The following is a 25788-nucleotide window of genomic DNA, read 5'->3' on the forward strand; positions in this document are numbered from 1 at the left end:
AACTAATCAAAAATGTTCAAAAAATTTCAAGCGATATTATTGAATGAATTATATCTGCGTAATTGTTATTATAATTGCAATTATTAGGTGCTTGCAAAAGTTATATGATTTGACAATTTTTATTTATTAATAACAAATAAAATAACATATATAATATTTTAATCAAAACATTGGCCGTTTCTATCGACAACTTTTTGTCACTTTTCGGGCAATAATTTAATCCCACGTCGATAAAAAGACTCATCTTTTGAAGCAATCCATTGCTTGACCCATTTTTGCACTTTTTTAGCATTTTGAAATCGTGTATTGGATAGACCGTGTTGCATCGATTTAAATAGTTAAAAATCAGTTGGAGCGAAGTCTGGGTAGTACGCTGATAGAACTTCCCAATCCAATTCGAACAACGTCTCTTTAGTTGCAACAGCAACATGCGGTTTGGTTTTATTATGGAGTAGGATGATTCCATTTTCAATCGCGTTAAATATGAAGTTATATTCGAAATTATGATTTATCAGCCATCAATTCTGATTAAATATGGTCAACATTTAAAAACAAGAAAGCAACTTAAAAGAAAATAATTATTAAGTGACTGCAATCTAATCTAACGCGCCATTTATTTGTAACCTTACGAACTTTTGCAAACACCTAATATATATGTTCTATGAGATTGCTGGAAACAATGCTGTTCTTACTATCTTTGTCGCTATCGTTATGAAGTAGATATGTTTGGCAAGTGTCAAAGATGACAAGCAGTTAACAAGATGACCGTATTTCTTTGTCGAGGGGAGATCGATCGAGGTGAGAATCGAAATTGCGATAGCCTAGAGAATAATTGAGGACGAAGACTCAAATGGTTGAACCACGTAATAGCGGTGAGCCGGCCAATATTGAGTTATGCTAGACCGGGATTGACGTCGAATACTAGATCAAGCGACATTATGCGTTTAGGTATTGCGGATAAAGGTCGCATGCTGACAGTGCTTGATCTTCGTGTCAAATTCTATAAAGATATCTGGCGGATATATTGGTATTCAATTTACAAATTCCTTTGCGTATGTGAATATTGAATGAGAATATTGCGTATTAATCTTCATGCGGACATAATTTTCGTTTTCACTATGTATATGTGTTAATTCTACTATGTATTAAAAAAAACCTCCATTTTTATATATAAAATTAATTACAGCATTTTTATATTACGTATATTACTATATTTAGACAAGCCATAAATTCATCATTTGTATATTTCGATAGTATATTGTAAAAAGATTATTTTTACACCAAACAGATACGAGCCTACAAATTCTTTTATTTAATATACATAATTTATGTATGCGCAGTATAGGGTACGCGGCAAAAAAGTATCGATTTTTAATATTTTAAGGCGAGCCAAAAATTCATCGCTTATATATTTCGACAGTACATTGTTTGCAGAATATTTTCGTACCAAGCAGAAACCAGCGTGCAAGTTTTTTTATTTAATATACATACTATAAGAATGCGCCGCATAGGGTTCGTGGCGACATAGGCCCATATTCTGGATCTTTCTTTATAAAGAAGATCCAGAATATGAAACATTGTGTCGACATTTAATATTTTAAGACGGGCCAAAAATCCATCGAAATATATACGAGCGATGAATTTTTGGCTAGGCTTTAAATATTAAATATCGACACTGGGTCGCCGCGGACACTATGCGGTGCATTCTTATATTATGTATATTAATTAAAAGAATTTGTACGCTGGTTTCTGCTTGGTACCAAAATATTCTGCATACAATGTACTGTCGAAATATACAAGAGATGAATTTTTGACTTGTTTTATAATATTAAATGTCTACACTATGTCGCCGCGGACCCTACGCGGCGCATTCTTATATTATGTGTATATTAAATAAAAATATTTGTCCGGTGGTGCCAAAAATTCATCACTTGTATATTTCGATAGTACATTGTTTGCAGAATATTTTGGTATCATGCAGACACCAGCGTACAAATTCTTTAGCAAATTAATGCTTTAGTAATATTTTTTAACAGAAATCAGCTGATTAAAGCGTTAACTTGCTAATTACATTTGAAAATAATATGTTATAAAATTAAAATATAATATGTTTTTTTTATATAATATATAATATGTTATAATTTCTTAAACTCGATTAATATTTTTGACAGTTATCAGCTGATTTCTGTCAAAAAATATAATTTTTTTAAATATAAAACTAAAGAATGGCACGCGCTTAGCGCGCGTTTGTGTTGCTCTAGTAATAACTAAATTTGATATATGTATTTAAAAACTGATAATTATTAGCAGGAAAAACATTTTAACTTATTGTTAGCACAACCGATAAAGAAAAGATTCGAGTACATTTAATTCAATTGTCCACATGATTTAACTGTCAATATTCGCACATTATTTGACAAAAGATCTCTTTTCAAATACACCAACGATAATATTCTTCTAGCTGCATAGATAAAGATCTTTAAAGTTGATATTTAGGATATTTATACTTTAGAATCTCAGAAAATTGGATTCTCTAAAGTTGCTTAAACTCAATAAGAACGTCATCCGATTTGGTTTACGCAGCGTTATACTACACCGTATAATTTGACAATGATCTAATTAGCATGTACATAAGCTTGTACATTCTGTTGTGTAATTTACACATAGTGAAGCGTAAATTAGGACCCTAGAAAATTACAGCCCGTAAGTTAATTTATAGTGATGCTCATCTTTACATCTCTAATGCAAATGTAGCATAGCGCAGCATTTAGATAATATTTGCAAGGAGTGTTTTAATTAATTAATGATATAATGAACATTATCATATTAGAATTTTCAAAAAATATTTTATTTTAATTTTTTTATTTTATAATCCAAATTATTTTGTACATTCTGCATATTTAATTTGCTTAATCATATTTTCTTATATTATACATATATGTATATATAAATATACTTTTTGAAATATTTAATTATTTTAAATGCATAACATATATAATTATGTAAATATGAATAAAATATATTAAAAGTATAAATATGTGAATCTATAGGTTTCGGTTACACTTATAATCTATTTTTGTAACTTTATCTGGTCGAAACAATATGAAGGGTCCGTGAAAAGGGAATCGATTCGAGAGCAAACTAATATCTCAGCGATCTCTTTTGGTCGTATAAATAAAATCTCTATAATTAAACATATATATATTTAATAACATAATATATCGATAGAATGATTGTTCGATAGAATCAATGTAATTTTTATTGAAACGAATATATTAAACGATACCAGAGATTTTCTAAAATTGAAGAAAATTTTTATATCTTAATATTTACAATCAAAATATATTATCACATATAAAAACAATAAAAGTAATATATTGTTACTTTGTTTTAAAACTGATTTACAATAAATTAATTTTATATTTTAAAATAATCGAAAATATAAGTATATAAAGTTAAAAAATTAATAAAGTTTTTATATAAAATTAAAATTAAAATTTTTTGGGCTAATAAGAGCCAAACGAATGATAGTGTATCAGTTTCAAGGAAAATTAATTTTTTCCAAGAAATTTAAATAAACTTTTCAAATATAAATATAACCACGTCAAAAATAATATTGTACTCAAATTACTCTCTTACTTTGAGATATATTACTTTGACACAATTTTAATAAAGCTTCACGGATATCTATGCCATTTTTTAAGAGCCAATATATTTCTCCAATAAACTGATACTGGTTTAGGATCCATAGTTTGGACGAGCTAGCGAGCATTATGCAGAGCCGTGACGTCAAGATTTTCTCAGCCACGAAATTAAGAAAGAGAGATGTGTGCGTGTATATGTGTGTATGCGATACCAGTTTTTTTCTTTTTCCTTTCTCATTACTTGTACCACGTAAGGGCAATCTTTCGGTCAAAATATCCCCTATACATCTACGTGTAAACAGCGTAAACTGAGAGTGCTTAAATTTTCACATAGCACCGCCCTTTCGTAGTCTCCGTCGGTTGACCTGCGAGAAAATTTATGTACCGAAGGAATACCGCCGTAGTTCTTTTTCATTCTTCCCTTCATGCATTCGCGATGCTTTCACCTACCTTTCATAAACCAACGCCGTTTTATCAACGCATTTTATCGTACTTTTCTTCTCAAGATACGCTGAGTACACACAAAAGTGTTTTTAAAATATTTATAATAATACATGTACACATACTTCTTGAATCATAAAACGGCTTCAATATTACACAATGACATTAACGTATAGTTAGATTAAAAGAATGTTGGTCTAAAATAGAACTAAAAATATTTTATGCTTTGTATGCATCTTTTCTTTAATACATGTATTAATTTGAAATTATAAATATTGTGTATGTGTGTGTATAACAATATGTGTCAAAAAATTATGAAGCTTTTGAGACTTTGTCATATTTATTGACGTTAATTTTTGCATCGACAGTATCAAATAAATAAAAAATAATAATATATAATTAGAAGATATAAAAATATATTCTCTAGAATATATATTCTCTAGAGTCAACATATAGTTCTAATATTTCACGGAATACTGATTTTACTTCCTTTAAGCTAAATTTCGGTAATAGAGATGAGAAACGGAAGACAGCATGTATGCATTGACGTATTGTAGAATACTATAGAAGCTTCATTAAACTTCGCATTGCTTCGCAAAGCTTTGTGCATTCCTAATTCCCTGAAGGAAGATTGTTTAATCTATTATGCTATGTGCATGATTGTCAAAGATTTACTAACTGTACGTAACATTGTCCAAATTTCAACTAACAAATTAATATATACATATATATATATATGTATATATATATATATATATATATATATACATACATATATATATATGTATATATTAATTTGTTAGTTGAAATTTGGGCAATGTTATATTACGTACAGTTAATAAATCTTTGACAATCATGCACATAGCATATATATATGTATATATTAATTTGTTAGTTGAAATTTGGGCAATGTTATATTACGTACAGTTAGTAAATCTTTGACAATCATGCACATAGCATAATAGATTAAACAATATATATATATATATATATATATATATATATATATATATATATATACATATATATATATATATATATATATGTATATGTGTGTATAAGATAACATATAGAAGTAGAATACTTAAATATGTTTATTGTTTAATTATTACGTTTTGTACTTATTTATTACATTATACATTTATTTATTTGCATTTACTCACACACACTTACATTAATTTTTTATTAAAATTACATTGCTTTATTTAATGCTATATATACAACTTACTAAAAATGTTAGGATTAATGATATGTATTTATTATTATCTTCTAAATTTATTAACTTTATAATCAAGAGACACAGTAGTCTCTGACGTCAAAAAAATAATCTATACAAGTTACATGATGAATGAAAATAATGGCGGTCGGTATTTGTATTTCTTGGTAATTATTTCTAAAAGATAAACTTGATTGATATTTGCTAAGAATGGATTTATTGCGAATGTTACATCAGCTATATGTTATATCCTACACGATTGCGCTTCGCGTTTTGAGGTGAACTAATTTATGCGCGTTTAATTCGTCCAGCTTTAGTGAAACGCTACGGTCTACGACGTAACTTATATGCACGTGACGTATCTACGATGTAAATCGTACGACGGGTCTAAGGTACGCGCGCAGTATCTCCGTGTTCTTCGAGACAGGCCTGCTGAAAATTATAGGCCCGTCTCTTCCTGCTCTATCCGGTGTCGAGACCCACCGAACCCAACGCAAAATCGCGGAAGATTTGTTGGAGGTGGCGGGTCGTCTTCCTGACTCGGCCTCCGCGGGGGAGAACAAGTTTCCCGACTCTTGCTCAGGGTCGATTTCGTTCGCAGCACGTATATAAGGGAGTTTAAAGCCTGATTTATTGTGACGACTGAACGGGGCACGCCGAAACGAGAAGACAGGCCAACGTGCGACGCGACAAGAGTACAGAGATGTGATCTATAGGTACTGAGTCTATTTCGGATTATCTAACACGAAGATGCACGTCCGTGTAATGCGTTGATGTCACGAGAACATCGGGATAGTGTTATACTACGTCGACACAAAGCGCTCGTCATCTAGAAGCATGCAAAGTAATCCTCTTACATAAATGTATATATAGATGGTCCTCTCTATTTATATACTTAAAGTTGTTTTAATTTAATTTAAATAGTTATTTTTAAATTTATATTTGTGGTTTCTTCGATCCTTTACGATGTAGGTCTCGGTATGATTATAAGCATTGAAAAGATAAACCAGAAGAGAATATTCAAAGAAAAAAATATCTTCAATAATATATAATATAGTTCAGTGTCTTTTATATTTTATCATATTATTAAACAGATTGACATATAAGATTACATCTATTTCAAAAAATCTCTTTTAATTCCGTTTGTTTTTTGATTTCTTTATTTTTCTATTTTTTTTCTTTAAATATCTCCTCTTGGTTTATCTTCTCAATGCTTATAAGATCGTACCGAGACCTACATTGGTAAGGATCGAAGAAACCAGAACGAAAATTGGAAGAAAAGAAAAGTAGCCAATTGAGATGGTCGTAAGGTAAAACTGAGGGGAAACAGAGTAATATGAAGGGACGGTCTCCCTAGGAAATAAAAGTCGATTTTTAGTCTGCAACGATGAGTGGAAGAGCTTCTTTTTAGATCAGCAAACTCGACGGAATGTTTGCTCACCGGAGATATTGACATTATATGTATAGCATAGAAAAATAATATATAATCATAAACGCACAAGAGATACGGTTTTAGTTATATAATACTGCTGTTTCATCAAAATATGCCAATTTTATTATTAACATTTATTCACGATTATCAGCGTAGATAACTATAAAAAATATAATTCACGTTTTAATATATGTTATATATAGTATGTAGCTAAATAATAATACGTTTTTTAATATATTTTATAATAGTGGTTGACAAAAAAAATTAATATTTATTTTGCAATTTTCTAATCTTATTAAGAAAGACATTTTATTTTACTGTGTGTGTGTGTGTGTCTTAAGAAATTGAGAAATTGAAGAATGAGTTTTTGTAAATTTGTAATATAAAAAAAAATTGTATATTTTATTTCATTTTGCACTTTCTCAATTATTGTGAAAAAATATTTAGGCATTAAAAAAATTTAAACATTTGTATATGTAGGATAAACTTTTTGGCATACATAATGGCAGAATTTTATATTCTTTCATATTTCGTATTCTCTCTATTCTTAAAATTCCACGAGCGTAAGCAATTCGACCAAATCGGAGATAAAAACGATATACGGAGAAACAGGATGAAAAAAAAAAATCACAATCGACAAGCAGTATAATTCTTTTTTTGGTTGATGACCTATCTCTGTAGTTACGTGACACATGAATAAAGTAATGCTTGAATCATTCAGTAATGTCAAAGTTTCTTAAACGCTATCTTACATCACTGTACTACAACTACATCTTGAACTAATTTGATATGAACCTCCAAAGGTCACGAAGTTTGATACAAAGGTGGCAAATAAGCACATACTTCTATCCGCAATACATGCCGCAGAGGACCGCAGTAACTGTTCGTCAAACCTTCTGATATAGGTATTAATAACACCTGAGACACATAAAATACAAAAAGTTAGAGATATTCAATCACATAAATTAGCAAAACTCTATGTAAATTATTTTTAAAAATATTAATAATATAAATGGATTAATATTTTTTTGAAATCTTTTTTATGCAGCATCGTAGAAAACTATCATAATGTATAGTTATCATCATAATCAATAAATTTATTTTAATAATAATATGAAAAAATAATATAATGTATTAATAAAATTTATCAATTTTTTATTATAATATACCTTTCTGCAATATCATTTCTACAATTCGAAATCATAGACTTCTTAAATATTTATCATTATATTGCTCATATAAACTTAAACTGAAAGCTGTGTTATGTGTATTTCCACTTCTATTCTTATTATCTTTCAGTGTAATTGCAGAATCACGAAGAGACGTATCCATCTTCATATTTTATTGAGTTATATATTTTCTCTGTAACGGCTGACAGATAACTAAAGAAAGAGATCTAGGTAGGATTGTAAAACTTCCGGATATAAATATCAATCTCTTTTTTACATACCTAAAGATATAAGTCCATCTTTGTTTTCAACGAACCACAAGCGATAAATTATATTTTTAGGCAAGGGATGCATGACTTTGATACATTTCTTTTTCTCGTAGCTATTTCTTCTTCAAAGATTTCGAAACTCGCCAAACTGCTTCAACTTTATCTCGAACTCGACGAGCTTATTCTCATTTTGTACTTTTCTCTTTTATTCGCAGTATCGCGAAGAGTTATGGCAAGCATATCGAGCACAATTGCCACCGTTTCTACTTAATAATAATGCAAAATTGATTACGGTTTTATCAACTTTGAATCGATTGCACAGCTGGACTTCGATAATTCGCTTATTAACGACGTTGCAAACGTTGCGTATCTTAGACACAGATAGCAAAATTTTATTATTTATTGAATAAATGTATTATTGCATTAAAACAATTATTTTGTGTTGATTCATAAATAAGTTTCGTTTCATTTAATAAACTGAATTTTTATATTTAAAAAGTATTTACAATAAATTTTAATCTATTATATATTCTCCATTATTAAGTACAACTTGTTCTCATTTAGACGATAATTTATTAATTTTTTCTTCGAAGAATTTTCGAGATTTTGATGCAAAAAAGTTTTTTATAAATTCATTAATTTCAGTATTATTATGAAAATCTTTGTCATTTAATGAATTTTGGAATGACCTGAATACATGAAAATCTGATAGGGCAAGATCCGGAAAATAAAGAGAATAAAGTAGAACTGACCATGAAAGCTGCAGAATTTTTTTCTGGATTATTTTAGCCGTAGGTCAGGCGTTGTCGTGTAGCAAAATCACATTTTTGCAATTGATGAGAGAGATAACTTTTTTTGCAATTTTTCTTATACTCGCTGTAGTTGCTGCATATATACATCTACTGTGATTGTTTCGGTTCAATTTAAAAATTCATGAATTCATGGTTTCTCAGAAGTGATTTAATAATTATCTATAACAGAACTTATATATTTATGAACCCAATATATGTATAAGCAATAATTTTTAAAACTTTTCACAAAATGTGCAATAAATTGATATTATGTGTTTATAATTTTTTTATAATATTAGTATTATATTTTATAAAGCAGAGTTATTTTATTATATTTTATTGATTTATTAGTAAATATATAATAGATAACATATATCTGAATGTATACGTGTGTGTGTGAATCAATATATTTTTATATACTTATTTTTCTGATAATTTTCTTTTCTTACACTGCAAAAGTGAAATGATCGACTCTCTACGATTTTTATCTTATCTCAGCAAATCTCTTGAGAATAATGATATTCGTCATCCCCTCTTTATCCTTATCGATCCTTGATCATTTCTTCATTCAGTCGAGAAAGCTCATGTGCATACGAAGCACATAGCTTGAAAGTTCTTCGGTTCAAAGCAATTTCAAAGAACTTTGCTCGACAAGTAGCTTTACGAACGATCTAGTTGCTATTTTATCACCTTCGCTTACATCGGATGGTATAATTTGTAAACTTGGAAGTAGGACTGCAACGACTGTAAAGTACACAAGCATTCGAATATAAATTTTCGAAGTTGGTAGTTACGTTAATTGCTGGCATACATTGTAATCAATCGACAGATCGTAGTTAAGATAAAGGGGCAATAATGTGGTAAGGCGCAACATCGAATTCTATATCTCTCAATCTAGAGAAATGAGAAAAAGAGAGACAATCTGAACCCACTGCTATGTGAATTTATGGGCAGCCGTTATAAAATCCGCATTAAATCCAGAAAAATGAACTTATTAACTTTTAATTCTTCTTTGATTTAACCTCAATTGATTTAACAGAAAGCTAGAGTTATAGCAGCTATTTTGTTCAATCAAGTCAAAAAGTTGTGAACTGTGTAAAATATATAAAATATATAGCTATAATAAATGTGAATTGTTAATATAAATAATATAATAATTTAAATATAATAAGAGAATATATTTTATCTGTGTCAACTTTTACGTTATTATACTTGTAATACTTAAGATTTTTTAATTCGCGAAAATTATACATATATATTTTCATATTTATGTAATATAAATTTTTAAAATTTTAATTTTTCTTTCTTGAAACACAATAGTATTTCAAATCAAATATATGTAATGTGACATATACATATAATAAAATATGTTTTTGCAAGGGAAATATTCCAGCATGATTTTATTAAGGAAAATTTGTTCTTAGAAATAATTGTTTGAATATTTTTAAATAAAACTAATTTCTTAAAAAATTTTATTATTTAATTTTAGTTTATAAAATGGAATTTTATAATTAATATCTTTAAAAAATAATGTAAATATTTTGCTATAAATATCTTTTTTTAAATTTTTATTTTGCAAAACTAGAAGAAGCATTTATATAATTGTATGTTGTCTATAAAAAAAGTTGGAATAAAATATTAATTTTATTACAATCACTATGATATATTCCAGAAATGAAACTGCATTTTCTCACCGACTCATTTTCAATCTTTCTAACGCAGCACAAATACAACTAATGCATGTGTCTCTTCTTTGCCTGTTTCAGATACTAACACAACCGAACTCACAACTCACACTAACCAACTACGACTTTTGAGAACAAGCATTATGATCTCGTCCAGGGCTTCATGCCAACGCCCTAAGTCCTGAATGTAAAATAGGTTTATTGCGCTTTGCGCAATAAAAAACAGGGGCAAGCCCGCACATTATTCAATGAATAAATTGTCAAGCTACTAAATAAATCGTGGGTTATCAAAGTTCAATCCATGGATATTTTATCGTAGGAATTGATTTTAACGTTAAACTTTTGAAGGAAATAGGCGACGTGTTTAAAGTGTTGGAACGCGTGTCAGGGTGAGCATTTGATAGAATTCTTGAATGAGAGAGAAATCTTTCTTCAAATATATTTATTTAATACGAAATCTATTAATCACATAAAAATCGGATATAAATTGGATTTTATCCGTATTCAAGATACACACAAATATACATACGTATATATGTGTATGTGTATCCTAAATGCGGATGCGTCTGATCATAATCCTGCTAATATCACTTGGAATTCATAGATAATGATCAAGCGTATCTTTTACAATTGTCATTTTAAAAAATCAAGCAATATCAGTTTAACAGTAAAAATAGCCTTGCATCAAATGCAAGAGCATTCTTTCTGGAAAGAAGGATTATGCATTAAAATTGTCGCGAGTGGGTGAAAGTGCAGAAAGATGCTTCCGTTCCAATTGCAACCCTTGTAAATTGTTGACCATTTGACGTGAATTTCGAGAGTGCAGGTGTATCCGGCCGGAAAGTATGCTTCTAGAAGCAGCAGACGGAATACAGAAAGCGCGGAAAAAGCAAGAAAATTCGCTGACTGTATATGCACTGTATGCACAGTTTCAATTGAAAAATCGATAAAGTCGCCGACGAAGTGAACAAAAAAATCTCTTCAACAATACACTATTCTGTTACAAAAGTCCGCCGCACTTGTATTCAATAATTGCGTCAAATATTATGTTTATCAGAGATTTAATCACGGTTTTACTAGTTTCGCGTATCTCATCAGCTCAATATACATACTTCAAAAATAGTATATGATATAATCACAAGCACGACGATAACAAAATTACATAAAATTATAATACGGTTTATATTATGTAAAATTACAGCAAAAAAAGAAAGTTACTCGCGGAAGGGATAAAAATATATTTGATGCGCCCTAAAATATAACTGTAAAAGACAAGTGGAAGTTATATCGATAAAACGAGGAATTGAGAAAAAGATGCTAGGGTGACAGTTCTACGAAATACCTTGCAGAATTTCTCTTGGAAGCCTGCGGCGACTTCGGCGACGTAAACGAGCGGGGCCCTTGTCGAGAGAAAGGGGCTCCGCGAGAAGAGGGCCGTGTAAACGTACCTCTGGGTCCGTCGTGGTGTTGTCCGCCGGGGGTGGCGGTAGCAGTGGGGGAGGAGAAGGTTGCAGGCGTCGTGATTTGGAACGTCGATCGGGTGGCGGTCGGGGTGTTCCCTGTCTTGCCACCATCAGCTCTTCTGTCGCAGGAACCGCGGGGGGTTGCGGCCCCGTGGTGGGGTTGCCTTCCTACAAAAAGCGCCAAGGTACTGCGGCATTCTATCACAATTGAAGAGGGTGGAAGACCGAGAATACCAAATAGATACGAAGAATGATATTCCGCGTTGCAACACACAACAGAATCTTAAATTCCATATCTGCATTTATTTAATTTAGTATCTTCGTATGTTTAATATACTTGAAGTTAAGCTGCGTATTTTTATAGTGCAAAAAAAAACAATAATTTTCTTTTTGTGACTTGTACTATTTGTAGCTCTTAATTAATATTTTTTAATAGTAATATTTTATTATTTAAATTAGATTAAAAATTAGAAAACTTTATATTACATTAACACAACTAATTAATTTAAAAAATCACATTATTCCAATTAATCGTAATACATTGTTTGGGTGTACTTTTACACACAGTTATATATGTGAGTAATGCATGCAATTATTATATCGAAGTTATTTTTAAAAAATTTAGAAGCCTTCAATTCCCTGTTTAATTATCCGCGGTAAAATTTGATGGATATACACATATAGATATAAACTCGTGTTATATATTTCAAACTAACGGCACCCTTGAGAATACCTACATATATATATTACATTGCAACGATCTCCCTTCACCATTTCCCATAAACTTCTCAGACGTGAAAGTCATAACTCGATTAAGAACTGAATTGCTCCAATTATAAATTTTTATTGTGTATAACGTAATTAGGACTATAATTACGAAAGAGGACAACAAAATATTTCAAATCACAAGCATAAATTTGTTAAAAATGCGCAATATTTTGAGTGAACAACGAATAATATTATCTACACAAACTCCTAACGTCTCATCATAAAATTGTTCGATCAATCAAAATTTTTCTTTTTATAAAAATACCCTTGGCTTGCTAAATTTAAGCATCGAGATCTGATCATTGTTGTAAACTCTCGAAGGCAGTAGCACTATCTGGGGTCGTGGCAGCCGTGGACGCGGCAGAGATCGCGGGGGCGGCGCGAACCTCTTTGGTTCCGGCGTCGCCCCCGCAAATTACGCACCAGGACTGCAGGGTGTTGCGCCTGAGCTGCGAGAAGTCGTGAACATCCTCGGCGAGAGAAACCAGGCTGGAACTCTAACAGGCGTGGGCCCGCCACCGGGAGCTCTGGACAACGACAGCACGTGCGACGATGAGGAGGGAACTTCTACCAAGAGACCACCGAGACCTCTCTACAGGAGGTTAATTAACTACGTGAGACAAGCCTGGACCGGCGTCAAATTTGCTTTAGGTACATTGTCAGATTTATCGATGTAAAAGTTCATCATTGTGATCGCAAAAGACAAATTTGTTGTTGGATATTATTGTAGATAGTACGTACATGCATAATCCACAATACTATATTTTAGAAAACACGTATAAGTAATGTAATTGCATTTTTTCAATCCATCGAATTAAACGCTTTTTTGAAAAATTAAAAGAGATGAAAAATAAAAAATAAGAGAATTTTGTATGCCTAATATATATCTCGTACTATTTGTACCTCTCTTTCTGAATAAAATTGAAATAATATAATATGCCATAATAAAAACAATAAGTTAAATTTATTAAATAGCCATTAAAAACCAATTTAATTTTTTAGATTTATATATAATCAATAATGTCACATAGAAATTAGTAATATAAATATTCAGTTATGATAAACATATAAAATAATTATGTATATGTATATACAAACATATATGCTATGCCATGAGAAGTAACTTTTCTCTTTTCTGATGTATTCAAGAACCGAGAAGTCCTGCGGGAATAACATTTTACGTTTTATCAAACTAGGATATTCGATGAACTAACGTCACAGTATTTTATACCGTATTTTCTGTTGGACACCCAGTAAAAGAGCGTACATGTTCGCGGAACGTGAAGGCCTCCAGGGTTTTTCTGATCGACACTGCATGCTACTCACATGTTTTACTGACCATCAATGTTGCATGATACTTACTTGCACCAACATAATGCTTGCTTGCTCTCTGCGTGCAAAGCTCATTACACCGTATCTTTTTTCGGATCCGCTGATAAGAGCACAGATCTGTACTGACATGTTTATCAATGTTTTATCAGTAAAATTGGAACAGTTTCCTCAAACTATTATCGATATATATGTAATTTTTTAAATTTAATATTATAATAATATTATTAAAGCTTACAAAAAATATTAAATTTAAAAAATTACATATTTTTAAATACTATTTATGCGTTTAAATGTGTAAACTTTATGAATATTATGAATAAATAAATCTTCTTTTCAGTTATATTTTTGAAATAAGCTCAGTTAATAATAAGTGATAAAAACAATAATAAAAACGATAATAAAAACCGCATAAATATAGGCGCACATAAATTTATCACAAATTAGTGAAAGTCACAAATAAACAAATGCAAACGTTTTGAGGTTTCTTCCTTGGAAGATAAATAGATTACATAAGAAATATAAAATTGTGGCGCAGTCAAGAATAAAAACGTCATACATATGATGCTGTTATTACAAATTAATAAACAAAATTGTTCACGTCAGCAAAATTGGTAATAGAGATGAATAATCTTAAAATTCGGATCCGTTTCTATTACCAATTTTGTTGACGTAAGGAATTGTTTATTGATTTGTAATAACAACGTTATATATTTCTTTATATTTAATTTTATTCTCGACTGCGTCACATTTTATTCCTTGTGTAATCTATAGTTTTTATTATTGCATTGAAGAGGATTCCCTAAGGAAGGGGTCGAAACGTTCACAATTTACGTCGTATATACATACAAGATGTTTCAGGAGGAATGATCAGCATTCTAGGACTTGATTATACACATCGTTTTAAGCAAAAAAAGTTTATATAAACATGTGTCTTATTCTGGATGGTTATAAAGATACAATGTGTTCAAGTTTAAGAACGAATACATTTATTAACTTAGTAGAACCAAATGCTATAAAACAATTATATTAAAATTTTCGTATTTCATAGAATTTAGTTCTAATTTAATGAAAGTATTCGTTCTTAAAACTGAATATGTTGTATCTTTCTAACCATCCAGAGAATAGAACACATGTTTATATAAACTTTCTTGCTTAAAATGATATGTACAATTATGTTCTAGAATGATATATATATATATATATATATATATATAAGATTCTTGTAGAAAATTCTATTTTTTGTTCGCATTTTCTGTTAAAGATTTAAATATTGAATTTATTTGCATTGCATAATTAATAAATATATTTTTTATGCATTGATTGCAATAATAATTTATAAAATATATATATTTTCTCATTTTATTTAATCTAACCAAATATAATTCCTGCACGCGAAGCGAAATATTATTCTTTGATAATAAAATCTTAAAAATTGCAACGCATGCATAAAAATTATTATTGCAATCAATGCATAAAAAATATATTAATTCATTATTCAATGCATAAAAATTCAATATTTAAATCTTTAACAAACAATGCGAACAAAAAAATAGAATTTTCTACAAGAATCTTTTGATCAAAATACCTACGCTTTTATTAGACTCGCGCATACACTCCATATACCCATCACGCTGCGCGGCTCGCGCGAGACTGATCATCATTGCAGTCTCGCAATCGAGATATCTCGCACAAGAATCAGTCTCGCGCGAGACGCGCAGCGTGATGGATGTATAGGGTGTACTAACCTAATGAAAAGGCTAGAAAGAGAGAGATGTTTTCGTCGGGTCCGGTTCATTCTTGGCTGTGAAGTTGGGTTTCGCCGTCAGTTGGCGACACCGCTGCGCAGAATTTTGTGGTCGATGGTGGGAATCAGTCTCGCATGAGACGTGCAGCGTAGTGGATGTATAGGACGCACACGTCTAATGGAAAGGATAGATAGAGAGAGAGATGTTTTCGCCGGGTCCGGGGTCCGGTTCATTCTTGGCTGTGAAGTTAGGTTTCGCCGTCAGATGGCGACACGCTGCTCATTAGAGTCTTGTCTTGCGGTCAGTCGTCAGTCACGCGAGACGTGCAGTGTGATGGACTTGTATAGATGCGAGCATCTAATGGAAGCGCAGGTATTTTGATCGAAAGATTTTTCGTTTGATCGTAGAAAATTCTATTTTTTGTTCTCTGTTAAAGATTTAAATATTGAATTTTTATGCATTGCATAATTAATTAATATATTTTTATGCATGCATTGCAATAATAATTTTTATGTATGCGCGTTGCAATCTTTGAGATTTTATTATCAAAGAATAATATAACTTTGCTTTGCGCGCGTAATTATATTCGGTTAGATTAAACGAAATGAGAAAATAAAAAAAAATATATATACATATATATATATACAGAAAGAGAGATATACAGAATGTTTTAGGAAGAATGTGATCAACATTCTAGGATTTGATTGTACACATCACATTTTAAGCAAAAAAGTTTATACAAACATATGTCCTATTCTGGATCGTTATAAAGATACATTTATTAATTTAGTAGAACCAAATGACTATGACACAATTATATTAAATTTTCTTATTTCTCATAGAATTTAGTTCTAATAAAAGTTAATGAATGTATTCGTTCTTAAAACTGAATACATTATATTTATAATATGTATAACCGTTCAGAATAAGACACGTGTTTATATAAATTTTTTTGCTTAAAATGATGTGCACAATCATATCTTAGAATACTGACCATTCCTCCTAAAACACCCTTGGTTTCTTGAGTTTTCTTATGTAATCTATCTATAGTTTTTTTATCATTGTGTTGAAGAGAGGAAGGAAGAGAAACGTTTGTGTTACGTTGTATGTATCTATGTTTACTTGTGACTACTAATTTATGATAAATTTATCTTATCATCCTCTCTAGCTCTCTCATTTGTTATTTCACTATAACTCTTCTTCAGCAAATTATAATCTATCATCATATGTGTATAATGATTAGTGAATTCTTAATGCTTCGAAAATAAGATGCAAATTGCAAAGTAACGCATCAGAACTTTATTCAATACATATCGAAATTATGCATAATTGTTTATTGCGCACAAAGTAGAAACTTGTAAGGTATAATATAATAAATATGTATTATGGCAAACTCATTATAAAAGTTAGATTTTAAAATATATAAAGTATGAAAAAAAATAGAAGAAAAACTTTTTTATGTGGCAGCTTTAGTTTTCGTACATCAATTGATACATTAATTTAAACATTGAAAGCTGCTTTTTAAAGAAAATAAAGGAAAAATTCTTTAAAGACTGTGAGGCGAAAGAACTATTAATATTAAATTGAGATTGCGCGTAAAATCATCGAATATTTATAATTACATTTCTATATGTACAAAAATAGTTTTACAATTAGCTTATGCTATTGTCTCATGTATTCTGTGGTCACCAAAAGTGTTCTTTCATCACGCAATACTCCGGAGACCTACGGAATACCCACGCAATCTATCTTGGGAATTCGAGGTCGCCAACTTCATGAAAATTCATATAGTCCAAGTGCGGTTTCATTCGCAAATTACATTTTCACAAACAAATTTATGAGAGAAATATCTGGAACCAACGTTGTCATCTGTCCGACATATCAGTGAGAAGGACAGTGAAATACCGTTGAAATAAACGTTTGTATTTGTATTTGCTGTTTGTTTTAGCCATATTTTTATCAAATAGCAAAATCCGAATAATATTGCAGCAAGTTCAGAATGCATAAATGGAATAAATGATAATTTTTTATTTAATTAATTTTGTTTTGATAAGGCAATTTATTAATTACATAAACTTTTTTTATATACATATAATATACAATATGTATTTAATTTACTATTTTTTTGAAAAAAAAATTTTCGTTTTCTTTTTACATTTACTTCAGAGAGGGGGAGAGAGAAAGATTTACAGAATTTGTTTTATATATTTGATTGCAAAGAATTTTTGTATACATAATATATTTGTTTAATGTAATAAATATCTTTCTCTTTATAAATAGATTCTTGTAACAAATGTAAGTGCATACCATGTTGAACACACACATTTTGTTTAATCGTTATTGCATTCAAATAAAATAAAGTAACATATATATTTCGAAGTCAACAACAGAACAATAGAATGTACGATAAAAAGTGATTAAATGGTTATGACGACGTTTGTTGTATGTGTGTGTGTTTCTTGATTAGCATTGTGAATTCATTGCTTGGAGAAAAATTTTAGCATATATGTAATGTTAATTATGCAGTGTTAATTAATCATAAGAGAAGCTGTTCACTCTCCCTCTCATATTAAAAATTCTATTAAAACCGATTAATTTGTTTTGAAAAATATATACGCCGACAGTAATAAATTATCATGATATATGGAAATTATTAAACAAAAAATAGTGATATAAATCAGAAAAAAATATATGTACATATACGTATATATAAGATATTATATATATATATAAAAACAAAGTTTTCGTACATATCTATTTTCATGTATAATTATTTTGTCAATATTTAATTTTATTATTTAATTTATACATATATATATATATATATATATATATATATATATATAAAATAATAGTGCCAAATAAAATTAAAATAATTTATTAGATTCAAAAGTAATTGTAACATTTAAAATAACAAACATTTTCATTATCAAATTTATATAATTTATTACAAGTATACATGGATTATAAAAACGTATGAAAATTCAATAGAATTTTTGTTTAACGTAATCACATTTTCTTCTCGACGCGACTAGTTAAAAAGTCTAAAAAAGATCAGATTTTATGCGGTACGTTGCATGAATTAATCTGATTATGCAAAATCCCATCTCGTTCTTCCTGAAATGCCCGAATATTGGAATAATCTACGATAAAATTTATTTTTTCATAAATTTTAACATTTAAAAAGCCGAGAAGAACGAAGAACTCAGTAAATGTCCCAAAATTTTACGCAATGCTTTATTGATTACAAAGAATATAAATAAAGAAAATAAATCAAAATTTTCTCACGATTTGCCTTATATTTTATATCAATCCATCTTTAAAATATTCAGCGATTCTGCTGAATTGATAAATCTGAATTGCTTAATTTATAAAAGTGTCTGCTGATATCTGAAATTATTTATAAGCCAAATATTCTCATTCAATTTGCAAGCGTATAATAGATTCCTGTGGAATCACTGATATCGATGAACGCATTGACGGAAACTCCAATAGCCCAGCCTTTCATTAGGAAATAGGGAGTGAGTACACGTTGCTTCTCCGTTGGCAACTGATGCATTCCGTGAGGAATGCCTTTCATCTCTTCCACAGATCCAATATTTCGAAAGGAAAGGTAGTATCGATCCTCCGCTATTCTGTCTTCGTCTCTTCTAGATATCATCCAGAATGAGAAACTTAGGGTTGAAGGGATGTTGCCTCATCGTTGACCTTATTTACGCTTGGTCAAACCGATCCTTCGTTTAGGAAGTATATGACACGAAAGAGTAGACGAAGAAGTACGGAAGCAATCTTGTCATTTAGATTAAATTTTGAGGTTCTTTGTTCCTGTGATCATTACGCTGGTATTTAAGGAAGGCAGCGCGGATGTAATATATTAAATTCTATGGAACATTAATTGTAATGGAAAGAAAAAATCCCCTTTAAGAGATAATTTAATTTTTTTTACTATATATATTATTGTTATAATTTTATACATTATATAATGGTCCTTATTATGGTTAATTATTATGAGGTGAGAGAGAGAGAGAGATAAACAGTAGTGTAAATTATGATGATTAAATTCATAAATTTTTTCAATTGATAAGATACTTGCTCTCTCTTGAAGACATTAACAATGATTTAATGGAAAAAATTGCAAAATTCTTTACCATAATGAAGGGATACTGTTTATATTCGAGTGCAGGTTATCATAAATTCTGGAAACATTGTACATCGTATGTTCTTTCTCCGAGTATTTGTTATCGTTCATCGCACGAGAAATCGTTTGACGCTGTGAGTTTTCTCGCCGTATGTTCTCGTTATTATCTTTTACTTCCTGTATCACATTTGTCTGCAGATTGAATCTGTAGGAATTCAGTGCTGTCGGAACAAGACGATTCGATTTAAATTCCAACATTGGATTGCTCTCTCGCCTTCCAACTTGCGCAACCTTTCCTGTAGAAAACATAACATAAGCTTCATATATATATGTAGCAGCGGTGCAAAAGTGTCTCGAATTTCCGCTCTGAATCCAAATCTTCCATACTGCATGTGAGTAGCGTATCGTATGCACGGATCCCGATTTCCATTGCACACTCCTGTACGCGACGGTGTTTCACGAGAGGGATTTCTTGCAAAATCGCTTCATTGAGATCGCTTATGTCAGAACGAAAAATCGTTCACGGTTAAAAAAGACAATGTAACATATTTTTTTTGTATATATGTACAACTTTAACAATGTTTCTTCTAACAATAATATTATAATGAATATTATATTTGTTCACCTTATTCTCTGAATTTTATTTATATGCATATTTTGGCAATTATTTGTTTATAGAAAATAATCAAAACACCATAGTATATTTTATCCATTTTTTTAGATTTTTGTATGTTAATATTTTTTTAATTAATTACTTAATTTAATTAAATTTTTATATATATATAATATATATATTTATATATATAAAATAATAATTTAATTAAAAAACGAAATTAATAATAATAGTTATTCAACTATCTAAATTGTTTAGTTTAAAAACAATATAAAATCCAACAATAATTTTGAAATTATTACATCATTAATTTTTCCAATATGTGACATAGAAATTATAGTCGCAAAACTGAACTTATATATTTCTTTTAAAAAATAAGAGGCTCATATATTATTCTGGTTATATATGAGTAACATCTTTGTAAAATACAAAATCTTTTCATTGTGATGCTGAAATTTAAATCTTTTTAAGAGAAATGTATACAGTATACATGCATCCTATCCTGAGCACGTACGTGCTGTTCTCGTTTATCAAAGAATTCATATATTTTTCGCCCCCTTACGCACACACATCTAAATGATTAAATTTAATTTAAATTTTTTTAGAATTCTTTTTTTACAGTAAAAAATTAGAAAAAAATATATAAAAATTAAAAATTAAAAAGAAAACTATATAGTCTAATATTGATATTTGTAAAATTGTGTTTAAACGCAAAACTGTTCAATGTGTGTGTGTATGTGTGTGTCCCTGTGTGTCTGTGTGTGTGACAGCAGTATTTGAGGAATACATCTTGCAAATCTGTCGTGTACCGTTTCGATTGTCAAGTTTCCACAATCGGTTTGAAGATTCACCTCATCTTTGATCTCACTACGTTGCAACGTCGAATAAAATCTAATAAATATTGTATGAGCCACGTGATATAAAACGAATGGCTTTCAAGCTACAAGGAAGAGCAATTTTTACGAAATCTTGTCGAGCACTATCGTGGATGCTTGTGTCCCAATGTCTTTTGCAGCGGTTTCATAAACGTTGTGCTTTATTCCACTGAAGGTCGTTCCACGTTCAGCTTTCCTAGAAGAGTTCGACGAATTCTTCCTAGAATGAAGAAGTATATCTCTTGGGAAATAAGATGCAAGTAATGCAACACTGTCACTCACGTACTACACTCATGAACAAACGAAACTTCATAAATGTCAGTATATTCCAAGTTGGCAGAATAGTACGCGCGTGTTTTGTTACTCCAATGCATCACTTTTAACAAAAGTACAAAATGTAAGAAATGTATGCACAATTATTATTATCGTGGCCAATGAATAAAGTTCTACTATATATACTATATCGTATGAAATTTGTTTTAGATAACGAAATAATTATCCATCTGATGTTGTTTTGAAACTGCAATATTTTATTCTTGAACACAATCATAAATTTAAAATTATAAAGTAAATATTGTCCCCAATAGACACACATATATATGCATACACACATTTAATGAGCTCTTACATCTGTTTGCATATATAACATTTGCTTGAAAATTGTGAAAATTTAAAATAGGTTTTTTTTTTTAATAATCAAGATATAAATTAAAATTTTTTGAAACTTATTATATTTTTAGGTATTTCTTTTAAACCGGATGTAAGCATTAGAGAGAATGCAATCGAATATTAGAATCTGAAAATAAATTACGAGATTTGAAACTTCGCCGTATTGTACGACGGGAACATATAGTTTTGCAATATTATGCGAAAATTTTAAATCTTGCAATTCAATCTCAGATTTTTACCCGCGATTGCAATATATCATTAAATCCAGGTTTCATGTATTCGTATCGATTGATGTATCGCACATTGAAAAAAAGATTAAAACCGAAATAGCAGCAGAAAAACGGTGCCAAGTTCTATCGAATTCTAGTGGAGCGATAATGTTTGAAAAAGATAGATTATGTCCCAAGTTTATTTTAATGTAAGTTTCATGTATTTAGTGTTTTCATATATGTATATTTAATAAATAGAAATAAAAATTATAAAATATAAAAATCTACGATTTATATTTTATGTTCTAGAACTTTATTTCTTTATATTAATCATTTTATATTTATGTCTGTATATGTGTGTTTATATTTCAAACACAAGCACAGTATCTATAAAACTTTAAAAAATCAAAACTTCTCTTTTGTATGTGCAAAATATGCTCTAACTATAACTGTATGTGTAAAAAAGTTTTATTTTTTCTCTTTTTTGAATATGTTACAGATGTTAACGACACACATTATTCAGACCATTATATTTAAGTATATGTATATTTATACATATAATGTATTTTGCAAAGTAGTGTAGATTTTTTGCATTATAGTTTGGCAGCAAATGTTTCATGTATTTTACGTTGTTGTATTGCTCGTATCCATCTTATACGATCTCGATAAAACATGGCTTTCCGTCTTAAGCTTTCAGAAAAATTCTTTAAGCTTGTTAGAGATTTTAATTCAACGAATTTGCAATACACGAGAGAAATTTCTTTTCCGCGATTAACGCAAATACGTTCTGTTTTTATGTCGCAGACTCAGAATATGAGGAAGAGCAAACACCGAGATACAGGCCAGACTCTTTGGCAAGCCTTTGTCGAGCGACCAGATTCACGGAGGCCGAGCTGAAGAGAATATATCGCGGCTTCAAGGCTGAATGCCCTACGGGAGTCGTCAGAGAGGATACTTTCAAGTGCATCTATTCGAAGTTTTTTCCCCAAGGAGGTGAGATCAGATTTTAGATACAATGATATTCCTGTCATGTTAAACGACATATTACGAGAAATGATCGATCAAACATATTGAACTCTCTGTTAAACCATTAAATATATGAAGATATAAAATCATTAAAAACATAATTTCTTATTCTTCTATTTTCAAATAAAATAATAATAAAAATATCATTAAAAAAATATCGCGTATATTTTACCATTTTACCACTAAAGAAAATAACAAAATTGTTTTTAAATCTTTTATATGGTATGCGAGTATAATGTAATTTAGCCGAGTAAAATTATTTTTTCCCCAAAGAAGTGTGAATACATTATACTACGAAATGGTGACGTCACACGAGTAGAATATTATACGATGTAGTTAAATACTTGAATAGAAAGCTTCCGTAATTTTTGAGTTAAAATTTAAATAAAAAAATTTCTAAAATAATAAATTGCCCGAAAAAATCACTATTATTGTTTTATTATAATTATCTCAACATAAAATAAAACTGCAAAGAAGAGTATCTTTACTTACAATTATGCTTGCGACATATACATATGTGTATATATTTCAACAATAGAATTTTTAATTAACGACAATATCACATTCCAAATTGTCTCCTTTTTTTTCTAAACATACGTTCTTTTATAAACACGATGATTTTTTTAACGTACGATGTGAAAGAATTCTGTAAAAAACTAAAGAAATGTTTATTTTGTAAAAAGAGCGATGGCGGATATATTGTCCGGTTTATTTATTCGCCGCGCATTTATTCGCATTTAAATTTCCTCGCTGCGACGACAGCATCGGGATGCATCGAAGAGTATCACATGAAGAAGGAAAGAGAATAATCCAACAACCAGGATAACGGCCCTTCGCTGAACGCGGTTGCAGTAGCCATGGTAACGAACTCCCCAGATCAAAATGGTACTGCGTTTCAAACGCGTTCGCTTTTATCCATTCGCGTGAGAGATATGGTTATCCATGACTACGCGCGTGTTCCGCGCATTAACTCGATGCAATTCACGTTCTCGAAAATTACATTCTTCGCACCACGTTTTAACTAAAATCAATTATATTCGTTACGATTTATGGAGGATGTCACGTAGTTCATCACTAAATATTTATCATAGATTTCTTCGCGAAATTAGAAAATGTGTTGTTTGCATCTAATTTAATTAAAACAATTTATTATTACATAAAAAAAAATTTAGATTTGAGATCCTTTAATTTCTATTAATTAAAAAATTTTTAATAATACATCATAAAAAGTAATTCAGTAACAAACTAAGATCTTATAAAATTTACAGAATTATAACGAATAAACCGAAAAAAATCTACGTTTAAGATTTATCGCATTTTCGTATTTTTTTTCTCATAGTCCATGTGCGTTAATAATACGTCACTATAACTAACACTATACGCTGATATAAAAAGCGATGCAGCTGACCTTTTGTACTCACAAACTCAAAGAATCGATGAAGCATTTAAGGCTTCCTGTCATCAACAAACTTCTCGTCGGTTTTATACCTGCAACCACAATACCTTGTCGATTTCATGATTTGTTTGTTGCTGGATGTAAAAGGTGGATCATCGCAGATTTACGAGCAATCGAGACCAAAATTCTTGAAAAAAAATCTCTTGCACCGAATAGACAATGGCCCAGATATATGTATGTCCATCTTCAACGTCTACTATTTTACGATTTACAACAATTTATGTTTCCTTTTTCTGAAAAACTTATATATCGTCTTTCTTTTTGCCGACAGAGAGATAAATACGGCATTATTTAGCCAAAGTAATCTCAAGAGAACGTACGAAATATTGAAAACGTATTGAATGGGAACTTAAAGCTTTTTTGTAATGCTAAATGTTTTGTAGAAAAAAAGGAGTTATTTATGCAAACAGACTGAAAATATATATATATATATATATATATATATTATTAAGATTAAATAAAAAATAAGAAAAAGAAAATAATTAATATAAAAAATTTAAAAGGACAACTAATTAAGCATTCTTTGTGTTTACCGCGATCTCTGCTTCAACAAAAGAGAAACAAGATATTTAATCTTAAATTGCAGAGAAAAAACGTTTATAGAGATTTATTTACTGCGCATTGTGTTAATTAAGTACAAATCGAACGGTTGGGCAAGCAAGGACAATACAAAACAGCACACACATGGCATATAAATTAAAAGTTTTAATTAGAGTCTCACATTTGCATTAAGTGTGTGTGTGTGTGTGTGTGTGTGTGTGTGTGTGTGTGTGTGTGCGTGTGTGTTTATGAGCGTACTTTTAGACAATTTGTCTACGAAGATTTTACAAATTATGTTCTTCTTTTG

The 25788-nt window shown here is 29.9% G+C and overlaps 2 protein-coding genes across 2 annotated transcripts in view; both read left to right on the plus strand.

Moving 5' to 3' along the window:
- LOC145944651 (uncharacterized) overlaps window positions 1-12137 on the plus strand; it is a 250870-nt gene extending 238733 nt beyond the window's left edge. The window contains exons 8-9 of the mRNA XM_083053178.1: window positions 10729-11036; window positions 11997-12137. The gene's annotated coding sequence lies outside the window, so the exon portion shown is untranslated. The remainder of the gene's footprint in view (window positions 1-10728; window positions 11037-11996) is intronic.
- The window catches only part of LOC145944740 (Kv channel-interacting protein 4), a gene marked incomplete at its 5' end in the record, with an annotated part of 40661 nt that continues 26846 nt past the window's right edge, over window positions 11974-25788 (plus strand). Inside the window, 3 exons of the mRNA XM_083053297.1 lie at window positions 11974-12295; window positions 13200-13529; window positions 23264-23452. Coding sequence (XP_082909423.1) covers window positions 11974-12295; window positions 13200-13529; window positions 23264-23452 — 841 coding nt within the window. The remainder of the gene's footprint in view (window positions 12296-13199; window positions 13530-23263; window positions 23453-25788) is intronic.

This window comes from Prenolepis imparis, unplaced genomic scaffold, assembly GCF_030444845.1.
Source record: "Prenolepis imparis isolate NDT839.2.m4 unplaced genomic scaffold, iyPreImpa1.0 SCAF_1, whole genome shotgun sequence".
NCBI classification, from domain to species: Eukaryota; Metazoa; Arthropoda; class Insecta; order Hymenoptera; family Formicidae; genus Prenolepis; species Prenolepis imparis.